Source organism: Ursus americanus, chromosome 12 (genome assembly GCF_024610735.1).
Source record: "Ursus americanus isolate L20-20 chromosome 12, mUrsAme1.1.p, whole genome shotgun sequence".
Lineage (NCBI taxonomy): Eukaryota > Metazoa > Chordata > Mammalia > Carnivora > Ursidae > Ursus > Ursus americanus.
In genome coordinates this window covers 28817591-28833646 of record NC_142138.1, presented here as the reverse complement: position 1 = coordinate 28833646, position 16056 = coordinate 28817591, and the positions used below count along the sequence as shown (strand labels likewise).

Genomic DNA, 16056 nt, shown 5'->3' with positions numbered 1-16056 from the left:
AGTGAAGTTGATAACCTAGAAAGCAAGGACCGGGAGAGCGTGGTGTTGGTGTCTCAGATCTAAAGATGAACTTGTTTCAAATGATGGTGTAGAGATCTAATCCCTCAGTGGCTACAATGTTCTCATAACTAATAAGTCCTTCCCTTGTGTCCTTTCTCTCAGTGAATTTACACAACTTCTCTTTGCTTGGACTGTTTTTCTCTCTCACCAACCCCCTTTATTCAGCAACTCCTAATTATGCTTGTGATCTCAGTTCAAGTGTCACTTCTTCCAGGAAGCCTTTCCTGACCTACGCTATCTGTCCTTCACTGGCCAATTCCTTTAGTACGCATTCTCATCTAATCTTGTTTTCCTCATTTTGGTTTGTAACTATAAAATCATGTGTTTACTCAATTAATCCCCGTTTGGCTACTAGGCCTTACTGAGGCTCCATGGAGAGCACATCTCCACTGAATCCCCAGCACTTGTTCCTGGGGCTGTGTATAGTAGAGACTCAATAAATCATTGTCGAAGGAAAGAATGAAAACTAGCCCATTGTTTCCCTTTTCTTCACCACTGAGCCTACTCACACAGTGAAGACCTTACTGGGCACTGTGATGATGTCGCGGGCACGTCACATCCAGCAGCTCAACTTCATAATGCTGAGATGGAAACCACAGCTAAGCCAGGGCCCACCTGACTGGCAAGCCCAGATATGGCTGGCTAGTCAGAGACTTTGCTTCCTGCTATGCTTTTCCCCCATCCTTCTCCCTGAACTGCATTCTCAGAGCCCAGGCCCTGGGCTGATTGGTTTTGCCACCTAGCAATAAAACTTTCCCACTAACCGGGGGTGCCTGGGTGGCTCAGTCGTTAATCGTCTGCCTTCGGCTCAGGGCGTGATCCCCGCGTTCTGGGATCGAGCCCCGCATCAGGCTCCTCCCCTGGGAGCCTGCTTCTTCCTCTCCCACTCCCCCTGCCTGTGTTCCCTCTCGCTGTCTCTCTCTGTCAAATAAATAAATAAAATCTTTAAAAAACAAACAAACAAAAACTTTCCCACTAACCACTTGATTTTGGGGCTCTTAGTATTTTTTTAAAACTTTAAATGTACCGTCCTTTGGCCCTAACCTGTTTCTCTTATTTCCTAACCTGTTATTTGTGACATCCATTCTACCCCCAAGAGGTGCTTTTAGAAGTTGCTAATAACTTGCTTTTATCTCCAAATGGAAACTTCCAAATCACGAAGCGTCCATTAATAAAAGCAAAAGGGATTTCCTCAACTGTTTTTGGTGCTATACTTTATGTTATACACACCAAAGAAAGAAGGAAATGCCAGATTAGCTTTTTTGATACACTTATTCCTAGAAAATATGCCTGAGGTTCATACTGAAAAATAAGGAAAGCTTTTTCCAAACTATTTTAAGTCATAATTTTTAAGACAAAATATTTTTGGACACTGAAATTCAGACGAGGGGTTGGAGGCTTTGATAAGCAATAGTGGTACTCGTTCATTTACTCAACAAATATTTTTGAACATTTATTAGGTATGGTTCTAGGTGCTGGGGTTATAGCAGCAAACAAAACAAAACAAAAAAGTCCCTGCTTTCTGGTAGTGAGAGAAGATTCAACACCAATAAATACGTAATCTATCGAATGGGATGGTCAGGAGAAGAGGTTATTTCTTTTGAGACTACTCAGTCCACGTGCCTTAATAATCTTTATTTTTCTTCTTAAGAGTCTCCATGTACATTTGGAGGATTGGGTGATGACTTGGTTTGGGTTTTGCCTTTAGAAAAAAGAAGTGGGGAACTTTGCTTTTTCTGCTCCAGATCTGGACTGGGCCTTATTCTATTTCTCCTTTGGTGAGGTACTTCCTGGGTTAACAACAGTTACACTTTTGTGAATTAATGTGAACTAATTCCCTCTACTCAGAGCAGAAGAATCAATGTGGACTGATGTCAGAACACAAGGATTTCAACAGACGACAAGACATGCTGGCAGGGAGAGTCTTAGACCTTGTACTAAACCATGTTATCAGGAGAGAAGTTGTGGAATCTCCTCCTTTGTCATTCTCTGAGAACAAAGTAGACATCAAAATGCCTGGCACAGATAAGAAGAGTCCTTTCCTGTAGACAAGAGGTCTGAGATTTCATTCTGGGATCATATGAGTGTAACTCTTAATATTCTTAGGTCTATGATCATATTTAAATTTTTTTTCACTGTTGACATACCCTCCTTTACTGACTCCTTTCATAGCATCGATCCTTCCATCGGTGCTCTCAACCACTTTATCACATAACCACTTAAAGATTTAGGGAAGGGCTAGGACTAGGCCTTAGGCCTCCTGCTTGAGCCAGTGCTACTAAAGACCACTTGTCATGGGGCCTTCGCCTGAAGGCCTGCCTCATAGTGAAAAGCCAACACAAATCCATCTTGTGCCAAACTTCTTTCTTCAGAAAATGACTAAGTATGGTTCAAGCGTAGTTAATAAAATTGCAGCTGAGATGAGACTGTGAGTCATCTGTCACACCCTGGTCTCTCTTTTGCTAATCAGTTATGAGAAACATTTCAAAATCAGAGAGCCGCGGCAAAGAAATATGAGATACTCAGACTTCTTGAGGCAATTAGAGACTAAAGAGCAGAAGGCAAATCAGTCTTCCTGCCTTGACAGTCTTAAAATACACACTGAAAGTAGACTTTGGAGTTACACTATTTGTGACAGATTTTGACCATAACACATTTTCTAAGAGGAAATAAAAATTACTCACTTCAGGACATGCATTCCACCCTCGCATCAGCAGAGACGATATGGGCTTGGGGATGGAATAGCCAATGGGAGGTCTGATATGGTGGTAAGCCATGTCAGCTGCAGCAGCCGCTATGGACCAAATGATCATGTCAGTTCCGACAATTCACATAGTTACTTCAAGAAACATATGAACAGACAACAAAAAGTCATCAAAAATCAATCTGTGCAACATTAGCAGAGATTCAAAGATAGCTCTATGCTGGGTTTTTTTTTTTTAATGCTTCAACAAAATGTTGGATAATTTGATACTATAAGTTTATCTTTATAATTGACCATTCATTCAGTTGTTCATTCAACAAATTGTGAGCCGAGGGAACATAAACAGGATCAAAGAAGCATACAATAGAACATACAAATAGCAACCAGTTTGGTGTGTGTGTCTGAAGTACAGGGGTATACACGTGATGTTATAGGAAGTAAGGACTGAAAGGCAAATTGGACCAGACTGTACAATGTTGTAAATCCCAGGCCAAAGAGCTTATACTGTACTTAGCAAAACATGGGGTGCCACTGAACTCTGCAGTTCGGAAAGCACCTCTATCACTTGGGCAAAATAGACTATTTTTTAAGCTTAAATACCTTGACTGGTTACAAGAATATTGGGATTTTTAAGATTTAATATTAATAAAGTAGTTATTATTTGCTAAACTTTGTTAGATACTTCAAACCCATCATTTTAGCTAATACCACCCCTTGACTGATCTCCTTAGTGTTACCTGTCTGCTTGGATTTCTGAATATTGCTCGTCTCAAACTCCCGATTATGGTGTTGTGATTCTTGGAACTTCGCTGTAGATTCCTGACTGTTGTATGTTTCCCTGTTCTGCAGCCAGTGACTTCTGTCACTCTCTTGGAAACCAAATTCATAGCTACTTTTATTGAACATATTTTGTATCGGGCAACATGGTAGATACATACATAAGCTTTTTCAAACCTCCTAACAATCATTCAAAGTAGGTATTTCTCTCTCTCTCTGTGTATGTGTGTGTGTAACAAGTTTTTAATTTGTGAAAAAATTAAATATAATTAGTGATTGGTATAGCCTCTCGTTCCAGATTCCATGCTCTCTTCAACCACTTCACATTGAAAATACTTTGTAAACAACACCTGAAGCTCTTCTTAGTCCTCAGAAAAATTGCTCTGCATCAGTGGGAGGCTGAAGTCCCAGGATGTTGACTTCCTATCTTCTAGGTTGTGATGTCATCAACATCTGTTTGTACCTTAATAACTTTTGTGATATGACCTACATAACTACTGCCTCTCCTACGCTAAGTTTGCTCCAATTCACTTCTGTTTATAGATCTACTAATTTAGTGAAATTATATGTAATGTAACTTAATCAACATTTTGCTTTATGGATCAAGTCAGAATTATGATCTAACTTTGACAAATGTAACATTTATACCTGTTTTCTGTAGAATTTTAGAAACATAATTAGAATAAAATCTTATTCAGAAAAGACAATTGTTAAAATATTTTGAGTATTTCTTATATATTGTTTCTAACATTGAGCTCATGCCCAATCCAATATATGATTATGTTATATTTTTCCTCTAAATATCAACATTTTCCCAAGTTATTAAAAGTTGAGGTTAACACACTTTTAGTGACTCTATATTCTGTATGATTTACTTAATCATTCCTCAATTTTAGGTTGTTCAAATTTGGGCATAAACTCCAAAGTATATCTTCTTCAATATGGCTTTCCCAGTTTCACATACTATGATATTTGAGGGCTGAGATGAACATGTCAAAGGACATAACTGAAGACATTTGATACATACTGATAAGCTGTTTTTCTAAAGTATTGGACTAACTCATACTCTCAGTCGCCAATGTGTGAGAGATTTTTCATTACACCTGCACCAGTATTAGGCTTTCTCATTTTATGAAAGCTTTTGCTAATATGAGAGGTAAATATATCAGCTCATTTCTTGTTGTTTAAATTTTGTTCTTTGATGAATAATGAGGCTTAATATTTTCCCAAATATTTATTGGTTATTTGTATTTAAAATTTTAAATTCATTTTCTTCGCCTGCCTGGTATTTTGATATTTCCTTGCAAGAGCAGTTCTAATTGCACAATGGTTCCAGGTTGAGGGCAGAGTCAGGAATTCCATTTCTGCTTTTGTTTTCAATGCCATTTTAGAATATTTGCATTGCTACATTTGCCAACGGTTTCTAGCCACCATCAACAACAGTTATAGTTGCTGACACTAAGAAAACAAAGAAATAAAAGACCGTCAAAACGTAGTTAGCAAACTTAACATGACTTAAAAATGTATCTTTTGTGTCACAAAAAACTAGGTGTGTTAGGTTTCTCCCATTGGCTACTCTTGACTATTTTTAATTCTTTTTGGAATGAGGTAAATAAATAAGCAAACAAATTAACTAATGCTTAATGATCATAGATCTTCAAACTCTACTTTTTCACCTTATGACCATTTGGATATTGTTGAGCTGGTGCAGTGATAAGCACATAAGCCAGCGTAGTGAACACATTTAAGCTAATTATACATATCCTAATGGGTGGGGAGGGACTATTCATAAAGTGAGTTAAACTCAGATGCAGGTGCCAAATGTCTCCTCTGAAACCTTTTTAGACTCTGATATCAAGTCTATAAAGTTACTTGTTTGCTTCTTGGCACTGTGTCTAGAAAATCAGTTTAAGATGAATGATATTTAATTCTTCATTATTCAAAGTAGATTCTGCAAGGCCTTGGCATCTCCTTCTCCCTTTTGCTTTGTGCATTCTTGGCAGTGATACTACTCATTACCACCTCCGCCAGAAAGTGGGCAATGCAACATGAGGGGTCATGGAATTGAGATTTGTCACCTTTGAGATTACTTTGTCAGTCTTGCCTAAGTGGCCATGCTACACCAACAGCTGGGAAATTTTCTGGTATTCCAGATTCAGGAAAGAGACTGTCAGCCCATTAATCAAATTTTTTACCTTGATTGCTACATAAAATATATTAAATGATGTATGTACATATTGGTTTCTACTTTTACAAGTGAAACTTTGGTATTAAAAGAGAATAAGGCTAAATTTAAAAATATCAATAACTATTTATTGAGCACCTACCATTTCTTCAGCCCTGTGACAATTACCAATGATATAGTGAAACTTGTAATCTAGATTTTAGAGTAGGACTGTCTCATAGAACTTTTTACAATGAGGGAAATGTTCGGCAATGTTCAACATGGTAGCACACGCCTATTAAGCACTTAAAATGTGGCTATTAAGCACTAAAAAGGTGTGACTGAATAACTGAATTTTTGCTTCAGTTTCAGTTAATATAAATTTAAATTTAAATAGCCATGTGTGTCTAGTAGCTTCCATAGTGGACTGCACAATTCTAGAGCATAGATTTTTTCCACTCTCATTATCCTGAATGAGACTTAAACAAGATTTTGTAAGTCAGCCTCAAAAGTTCATATAACCATGGTATTGATTTGTGGATTCAAGTTCCTTATTGTTTATTAATACTTTATCAAGAAAAAAAGGATATGACTAGAGATCGTCAACAGGCATTCAGAACATGTGATAACCTTCATTCACTTATTCATGTGATCAAATGTACTGAACATTCCATGTAAATGCTTGATAATAAGCTAAGAAAAACATAAAGTGTTAGGCTTTTTACTAAAATTTGGTAAACGGATGAGTAATTATTAAAGAGATGAATTACTGGACTGGAAAGTCCCTGCTTTTTATGTCAGTCGCAAATTCAGAGAGGTGATCCCTTTTTCCTGAAATGCTCTTTCATACCCTCTTTTCCTACGTTACATCTAGTGTCCCTTAGGTCTTAGCTTAATGAACTGTCTCTGGGTGCCTGTCCTATGTACTCCCACAGCACCTGGTACTGCAATAGCATATATTACATTATACTGGATTGCCTATTTATTCTCTTGCCTCTGTAAATAGATCACAAGCTCCTTGATCTCAGGAACTGTATCTTTCACCATTGTATCTCCTGTGCTTAGCATGATGACAGGAAATTAGTAGGCACCCAACTGATATGCACCAAATGAATCAATAAATGAGGTAGTTCAAAATATGATTTCACTGGAGATAATACAGGTCATGGTATAGACGACTCAGTAAACATTTATTGTACAAATAAATAAGGATTATGGATTAATGCCAATTAATATCTTGCTCATTATTATGTCTTTAGGACAGAGCATAAAGCCTAGTCACCAAGAAACACTGTAGGATGACTATGTTTAGTTTAATATTAAATTATGACATAATTAGGTAAATTACTGAGATCTGGTAGCATATGTACCTCATAGTCTTATCTTTTTTTCAGAACATTTGGGAAGGGGCTTCTATAAACTGAAACAATATGACAATTAAGAAATGCCCTTAACAAGGAAATTTGGGGACCTAATTTCCAGTTTGGCTTTGCTTTTAACTCTGTGAGAGATCCTAATTAAGCTAATTTGCCTCTGTGAGTATTAATTTTTGTCCATGTAAGATGAAACAATGAGGACACATGTAATGGCGATAAGCATGGGCTTTGGGGATAAGGAGCCATGCACTTAAGTCTTTTTTTTTTTTTTAAAGATTTTATTTTTATTTATTTGAAGAGAGAGAGAGACAGCCAGCGAGAGAGGGAAACAAGCAGGGAGAGTGGGAGAGGAAGAAGCAGGCTCCCAGCGGAGGAGCCTGATGTGGGGCTCGATCCCAGAACACCGGGATCACGCCCTGAGCCAAAGGCAGACGCTTAACGACTGCGCCACCCAGGCGCCCCCATGCACTTAAGTCTTGACGTCCCTCTTACTAGCGTGTGATGTTGAGCATATATCTTATCCTAATAGAACCTAAACCACAGGTTATTGTTAGAATTAAAGGAGCTAGTGTACAGAGAGCATCTGGCACATCGTTGGTTCTCAATAAGTGTTTGCTGCTGTTGCTGTAATTATTATCATCCACTGATCCCTTTTAGTCTGAATCAAGAGAACTGGATACCAAAAACATTGTGTATTTTCTGTTCCGTTTGACCAGAAGTCATAGTTCCTTTTGAGGTTTTTTGGGAGTATGAATACCAAGTAAAAGATTGCATTGAGTTACTGCAAATTACAAGGCTACAAACCATCTCATCTGTCACCAGCCCCAGCTCATAATGTAACATGGCCACTGTGCAGAGGATGTCTATGCAGCTCTTCATGGTGAGTTTAATTGGCTACATTGCTTGTGGATAAATTGGTAGTAGATTCTGAATTCCTAAATTAAGCTATCACTCTTATGTTTTATAAAAATAAATCTAGGCATTCGTATAAAGAAAGAGCAATAAAGTACAATATTTTACTTGTAAGCTTTGACTAAGATAAAACTGCTAGGATGTTTTTTATTTGGTTTTATTTTCTTTTTTTTTCAGTTTTGATTGTGTGTATGTGTGTTTTAAAAAAACACAATTGATTCTACCTCATTGTTTTTATGGGTTGGGCTGTGGTGAAACAAAGCAAATGCGGACCACTCTCCCAGCAAGAGCTGAGACACATTCTTTGTTAAACTGACACTTTTCAATGATGTATCACCAGAGCATATAGCATCTGAGAGAGACCATGAGATTGCAATCTTGAGACTGCACTAAGAATGGCTTAATTTTTTAAACCACATCCCATTCTCATTACATACTGTCAGAAGAATAGATTAATTTGCACCAGTGTCTATTCTCATTGCAATCTTTGTCAGTGTAATGAAGTATTGGAATGTTAATATCAGCTATGTTCATAGAAATATCACCATCCATTGGACCGATTTGATCTTTCCAGTGATCTGTGTAGTGATTGGCTGGCTCTACTCTTCTCAGTGATAAACTGATGAAGATTAGCACAGCAAACACAGGATTTCAGAACTTTAGTTCACTCCTATTTTCTTATCACTTGTCAAAGTGTAGTCCACATCATCAGCGTGCTTATGCCTTTTAAGGTTATTATATTTAGGATGCCTTAGGGTCCTAATCATATATGGAGAAAGAACATAATCATCTAATATTTAAACAGGGTAGCAAACACAAATGGCTACAAATATGGGATCCTGTGATATAACCGTGTCTCTAAATGTACTTAAATTCTTATTTTTTTTACAATCATATGTGAAAGAAAAAAAATTTGCAAGCCATATTTGGCCCCAATATTACAGTTTGCAACTCTGAGTTAAAACCTCAATATGAAGTCTCACCAAAATCTGGCTAGAATGAATTGGCAGATGTTCTTAATTTGATGCCGCATCCGAGACTTAGATACAGCTTGGCATTAAGGAATCCCAGGACACAGAGTTGAGTCTCCTTGTGAACCAGCTGGCATCACATAGGAAAAGGAAAACAAGAGGCTTTCTTCTTTGGCCTCAAACTATAATCTGAAAGTGATCCACAAAATTTGGTACCTGGTTATAAGGGAATGGTATTGGATAAAATACATATTGATGGATTAATTTATCCTAGATGTCTTCTTTAGTTTTTCATGATATATCAGAGGAGACAGACCCAGGAGAGGCATAAAATCTGGGAAGCAGGTGTTGGTTTCTTTCTCTGAAATGTATCCAGTACAGCTCTTGTTTGCCAGGTCATACCAGCTCCTTTTTCATCTTGCCTGGTTCTTCTCTCTCTGCTTGGCTTCACACCTTGGCTTCTTCTCTCCCTAATCTTGTCACTTCTCTCACAAATCTGCTTTCTCCCTGGATCCATCATCCTCCTGCTGGCTCAGCCAGAAGCCTGGAAGTTATCCCTGACTCCTCCCTCTCCCTTGTGCTCCCACCTCAACCCGTGGGTAAGTCCCATTCAAATTTCCCACAACCAGCCTCTCCTAAGCCACAACCCTAGTTAAGGTTTTATACATTCTTATCTAGACAACCTGGTCTCCTCGACCCTGATTTCAAGCCTCTTCAATCCAGACTTTGCTTTGTAGCAAGAGGGAGCATTTGAAAACAATAATAGCATTGTATTATTGCCCTGCTTAAACTCTTGCCGTGACTTTCACTGTGAACACACAAGGCCCTTCACCACCTAGCTCTAGGTTGACATTTACAACATGTGTCTTGTGATGGATTCCCTTGTATTCTCTGATTCATCCCTGCTGAATTATTTGCGTCTCTCTCATGCCTCTGCACCTTGCCACTACTGCTTTCTGTTGGAACTCCTTCTCTACCTCCCCACTATTTCTCTATTTAATTAGTTTTCATCTTTTTGAAGTGCACGGATCATCTCTTCTCAGATTCCTTCTCTGATACCATCTTCCCATTTTCCACGGTTTGGGCAGGAGACTCCTCCAGGGAGCATCTTTAGCAGTCTGCTTCTGTCTAGTTGGGACTTAACCTCTGCTCTGTACTATGAGGGCTTGAGAAATGCCCTATTCTTTGTTTTCCTCTTAACTCTAGCACAGTTCCCAGCCAGAGGAGCACTCAATGATAGCCTAACGAGAATAATAATAGTTAATATTTATTGAATGTTTCCAATTCCCAGTCACCATTCCAATCTTTTGAGGTAGGTCCTATTATTACCCCCATTTTAAAAACAAAGTGAAGTATAGCTAGGTTAAGTACCTCGCATACAGTTACAAGGCTCATGTTCTTACACATTATGCTGATTCTCTTTAGCCCATATGGTGTTAGCCTGAAAAATGCTTTCTTAAAAGTTGAATCAATTGCCAACATTTAAAAACCTTTAGACTTTTTCTTTCTTTTTTCTTTCTTTCTTTCTTTCTTTCTTTCTTTCTTTCTTTCTTTCTTTCTTTCTTTCTTTCTTTCTTTCTTTCTTTCTTTCGAAAGTGCATGCATGGAGGCATAAGGGAGAGGGAGAGAGAGAGAATCTTCAGCAGGCTTTACACCCAGTGCAGAGCCCAACACGGGGCTTGATCTCATGACCCGAGGTCATGACCTGAGCAAAAATCAAGAGTCAGAGTCTTAACCGAATGAACCACCCAGGTGCCCCAAACCTTTAGATTTCTACACAAACACACAGAGATTATTTTATATGGTAACAATGAGCAGTGATCTCTGCATTCCTGCATGGCACTATTTGGCTGGAACTGGGTAGCAGCTATTCCCCTGGAGTCAGAGCATGTGATTTCCTGTCCATCACACTGTCTTGTGTAGAGCATTTGCCTATTTCCTCCTGCCCTTTGGGTATTTGGTCTCAGGTACCCATTGAATGCTGGATGTGATGGCTTTTTTGGTTCTTTCTAAACCTGAGATTATAAGGTTAATTTGAACATATCCTATGCAAAAGAGACTCTAACTTCAAGTTCTTAATGCATACCCATCACTTGCATAGGAGTCAATGCCAATCTTTGTGTTCCACTTTTCTATTTCTCCCAGGAGATAGGGTACTACTAAATCCAGAAGGATGAGCCGTGTGTAATGTTGCTACTACCATAATTGATAATGCTGTCATACATTGTAGTCATGGATTTGTTCCTCTTTGTAAATGGCTAATATGTAGCTTATATTGAATCTGATGCTTCACATAATTTATTGCTGAACATATGCTAGATTGCCTAACCAGTGCAATGATATAAACAGTCTCATTTCTTGATGCATGGTCACTGTCCAACTTTAAAAAATTCAACATCTATCATAAACCAACTCTCTTTCCAATAAAGTACTATAAATTCTAATATCTGGGATATTGGAATCAAGTTATTCGTAGGCAAGACTTTTAACTGTTTGATTTTATAATATTCTCTCTCTAAAAAGGGTAAATATTTCTGGGGGGGTCCGTGACAGAAGCGATCTTATCTCTTCGAAATATTCACTGTATAATTAGCAAGGGATAATGAAGTAAAGAAAATTCCAAAACTGTATGAGTAAAACATGATAAATACTATAATAAATGATGACTTGGGGCATGGAGGAGACTGCATTAACTCAATATTAGAGAATTACAGAAGATGTTTTGGGAAGAAGTGATATTTAAGCTAAGATCTAAAAATTAATTAGGGATCATATGATGGAAAGTGAGCAAGAATGTCTCAAAGAGACTAATGTGTGCAAAGACAGGGAAGTGAGATGAAACAAGCCATGTTGGGGAAAAGAAATAGTGCCCTGTGGCTGGAACATAGATGAGAGACTGGAAGTGGCAAGAGGTAGACCTGGGGAGGAAAGAAGGAATGTATGAGTGTGAGGCTTTGTAGACTGTTTCAAGAAACTTTGTTTTTATCTTAAGAGCAAAGGGAAAACATTGGAGATTTTAAATACCGGAGGCCAGATGATCTAACTTGAGTTTTCAGAAAGCTAAACCTAGCTATAGTATGGCAACTGGTGAAAAGAAGATGATGAGAAAACCTGGAGATGAGGACACCATTTAAGATACCATGCAGAATTCTATGCAAAATAAGGAAGTAGCAGTGGAGAGGAAGATAAGTGGAAAGATTCAGGAGATATTTAGAAAGTAGGACTAAAAATAAGGAAATGAATGAGAACAAGAAAGGAAGAACAGGAGGAAAAAGCAAAAGAAGAAAGAGAAGTCAAGGATGACTGGAGTTTTTATATGGGCTTTCTGGAGACGAGTGCCACACGAATATAGCATTCTAGGAGGTCCTGATCTTGTGTTAGTTACACTTTGCCCTCATCTCTCATCTTAACAGTTGCAGAGAGTGTTCAGTTTACAAAGTTCCGTCACAAATATCATTTCATCTGATCCTCACAGTAATCTTTGTGGAGTCATCACCAACTGCATTTCCAGAGGAAAAGTTTATAAAAGGGCCAGAAGAAATGGGACACACTGAAGGAAGCAAAAGATGGCGACAGTGGCTGGAGCACAGGACATGAAATGATCTGAGCAAGGTTGGAAGTACAGAAACACGTAGAGTGGTGTAGGGCCTGTTAATAACTTTGAGATTTAATCCTAAGGACACAGGAAGCCATTGGATGATTTTAAGCAATAGTAACATAATTGGTTTTATGTTTTTTAAACACCATTCCAGTAGCTCTATAAGGAGTGGAGAGGAAGGGCGGCAGAATGAAGGGAAAGAAGTCAAATGGCTATTGCAGGAGTTATAGTGACAAAGACAGCAGCTTTGACTAGCATGTTGGTGGGTGAAATTTTGAGAAGGAGATAGATTTGAGGTATATATCTCATCACTTCTGTTTTTTGTTCATTTTTGTTCATCAGTCTTTGCTTGTGCAAGAAGACAAGAAAAAGATATAAAAGCACATACAGATTGAAAAGAAAGTTTTATTAACAGACCACAAAATCATCTATGTGGAAAATCTCAAAGAATGTAGAAAAAAGCTACTTGAATGAGTAAGTGAATTTAACAACTTTGTAGAGTAAACTAGGTTGATGTTTAAAAATTAATTATATCTCTCTTCTAGCAAAGAACCACTGGACATTGAAATTTTAAAATACAACATGTATAATAGTATCAAACACAAAATGCATAGAGATAAGTCTAAAAAAATGTGCAAGGTTTATGCCACAAACTACAGTCACACTTATGACAGAAATTACAGAAGACCTAACTGAAGGGAAGGCTATACCATGTGGACTGATTGGCAGATTCAGTATGCTTAAGTTGTCAGTTCTTCCCATATTGATCTAGAAACTCAGTGTAATCTACCCAAAATTCCAGTGGGCTCTTTTTTTTTTTTTGGTAGAAATAAGTTGATTTAAAAAATTTACATAGAAAAGCAAAAAGCCTAGAAGAGCCAAAGCAGTTTTTATAAAGAAGAACATAGTTGAAGGATTCATATAACCTGATTTCAAGACTTAACTGTAACCTTTCAATATAATATGGTATTAGTGTAAGGGTAGACATATATCAACGGAACAGAGTCCAAAAATAAATACACATATATGGTGAATTGATTTTTGACAAAGTACCAAAATAATTTAATGGAGATAGGAAAGTTTTTTTCAACAAATCATGCTGGAAAATTAAACATCCATTTTAAAAAACAAATTTTTTTACGAAGAATTTTTTAAAAGATTTTATTTATTTATTTGAGAGAGGGAGAGAGAGAGACAGAGAGCCCAAGGAGGGGGAGCTGCAGAGAGAGGGCTGAGAAGGGAGCCCAATATGACACAGGGCTCCATCCCAGGACCCTGAGATCATGACCTAAGCCGAAGGCAGATGCTTAACTGACTGAGCCACCCAGGCTCCCAAAAAACAAATTAACAAAAGAATAACAAAAGCTCATACCTGTGCCATTACAAAAAAAAAAAAAAAAAAAAAGAACACAAATAGATTTTATAAATATAAAACCTAAACCTTTAAGAGTTCTATAAGAAAACATAGGATGAAATCTTTGTGGCCTCAGTGATGCAACCGTATTTTAGAAAGGATACAAAAAAAATGTGATTTAAAAGTCTGATAAGGTATACATCATTGAAATTAAAAACTGCTTTCAAGACTATGAAAAGGCAAGCCACAGACTAGAGAAAAATACTTTCAAAACGCATAGTAGATGAAAGACTTTTACCTAGAATCTAAGAACTCTTACAAGTAAATAATAAGGCAATCTGAACAAACACTTTACCAAAGAAAGCGGTATGAACACACATAAGCATGTGAAAAGATTATCAACATCATTAGTTGGTAGAGAAATATAAAATAACCCTACAATGATATACCATTACATACCTACCTAAATGGCTAATATTTTATTTTAAACAGGCTTTAAAAAAAAGTCCTGGTAAGGGTGTGTAGCAACTGGAATTCTAATCCACTGCTGGTGGGAATCCATAATGGTACAGACACCTTAGAAAAACTCTTATCATAAGATCTGGTAATCATCTCTTACATATTTATTCAAAAGTAATAAAACCATCCACACAAAGACCTGAATGGTTTTAGTTATCTTATTCACAGTAGGCCAAAAATGAGAATAATTCAAATAATCATCAACTCGTCAATGCATAATTAAATTGAGATACATCCACACAATGGAATATTACTCAGGAACAAAAAAAGAATGAATTATTGAAAATCAACAACATGATTCCATTTTTAGGACATTCTGGAAAAGGCAAACCTATAAAGACATAAATCAGATGAGTGATTGTTGGGGGCAAATTTCCAGTCTAATGGTGAATACAAATAAGTAAATGGAGTGACAAGACATAAAAGCAGCTTAAATAAAAAGAAGAGACAGATGCAAATAAAATTTACCTTAAACTTCATGTATGTGTATATTTTTCATGTGATTAGATTCTGTACCTTTACAGTCTACATGTACACAGAGTATAATGTATATTATCACCAAAAATTAGGCTCCTACTCACAAAGCCCCATTTTTGGAAGGTATCCATTTATGTAATACAAAATTACTAGGAAAAGCAATTCTCTTCTATAATGTGAGACAAGCAGAAAACAGTCCTTATAGGTTATTTTTATGTGTTGCTACTTTCAGCTCACCCTTATATACACAGTAAAAAGGAGCATCTAGAATCTAATCTCAAAAAATAAGTATTACAATGTCCACATTATTTGCACCCACCAGCCATCTGACCATAGTCATTTATTTGCTTGTTTTATTAACCACAGATAAATCAACGCCTTAAACTTTAATAAAATATACCTACGCTTCTGTGTGCCTGTGTCTAAAAATCACACAGGTCATTAAGTTTTCTGGATTTGGCACATGCTTTAAAACATATTGAGGGGTGCCTGGGTGGCTCAGTCAGTTAAACGTCTGCCTTTCACTCAGTCATGGTCTCAGGGTCCTGGGATTGAACCTTGCGTCCCTCTCCCCACTGCTGTGCTCTTTCTCTTTTGCTCTCTCTCTGTCTCTCAGATAAATAAATAAATAAATAAATAAATAAATAAATAAATAAATAGGATCTTTAAAAAGAAAACGAAACAAAACAAAACAAAAAACCAAATTGAAATTGTTTACTTAATTCTCATCTTGCCAACCCACCAAGAGTAATAATTTTTAGAAAAAAGTGTTTCTTGAAGTCATGAAAATGCATAGAACTCTGAAAAACAGAGACACTTTGCAGGATGCCTTACCTGGCTTAAGATGAGCGAATGGAATTTCACCGGTGAGAAGTTCCCACAGACACAGAGCGTAGCTGAAGACGTCAGCTTTGATGGTGTAGCGTGTGCACTGCGTGAACACCTCAGGAGCCATCCAGCGGAGGTTCTGTGTGTCCAGAAACATCCACAAGTCACTCACCAAGTGTTTACTTATTCCATTGTAGAACAGTGTTTTTCTTAGTAAGGATTTAAGTGTTCTCCCATTGCTCTCAAAAGATATACACATAAAATAACATTGATTGCCCTATACTGTGCAATAAACTGGTGTGTTTATACATAAATA

At 37.3% G+C, this 16056-nt stretch overlaps 1 protein-coding gene across 2 annotated transcripts in view; it reads right to left on the bottom strand.

The window, feature by feature from the left end:
- Positions 1 to 16056, bottom strand: part of TNNI3K (TNNI3 interacting kinase) — a 300692-nt gene that overhangs the window by 75705 nt on the left and 208931 nt on the right. For both annotated transcript variants that reach the window (XM_087866002.1, XM_045802016.2), the window contains 2 exons: positions 15747 to 15879; positions 2745 to 2854 (listed from right to left, as the gene is read on the bottom strand). In XM_087866002.1, the coding sequence (XP_087722128.1) occupies positions 2745 to 2854; positions 15747 to 15879 (243 nt within the window). The remainder of the gene's footprint in view (positions 1 to 2744; positions 2855 to 15746; positions 15880 to 16056) is intronic.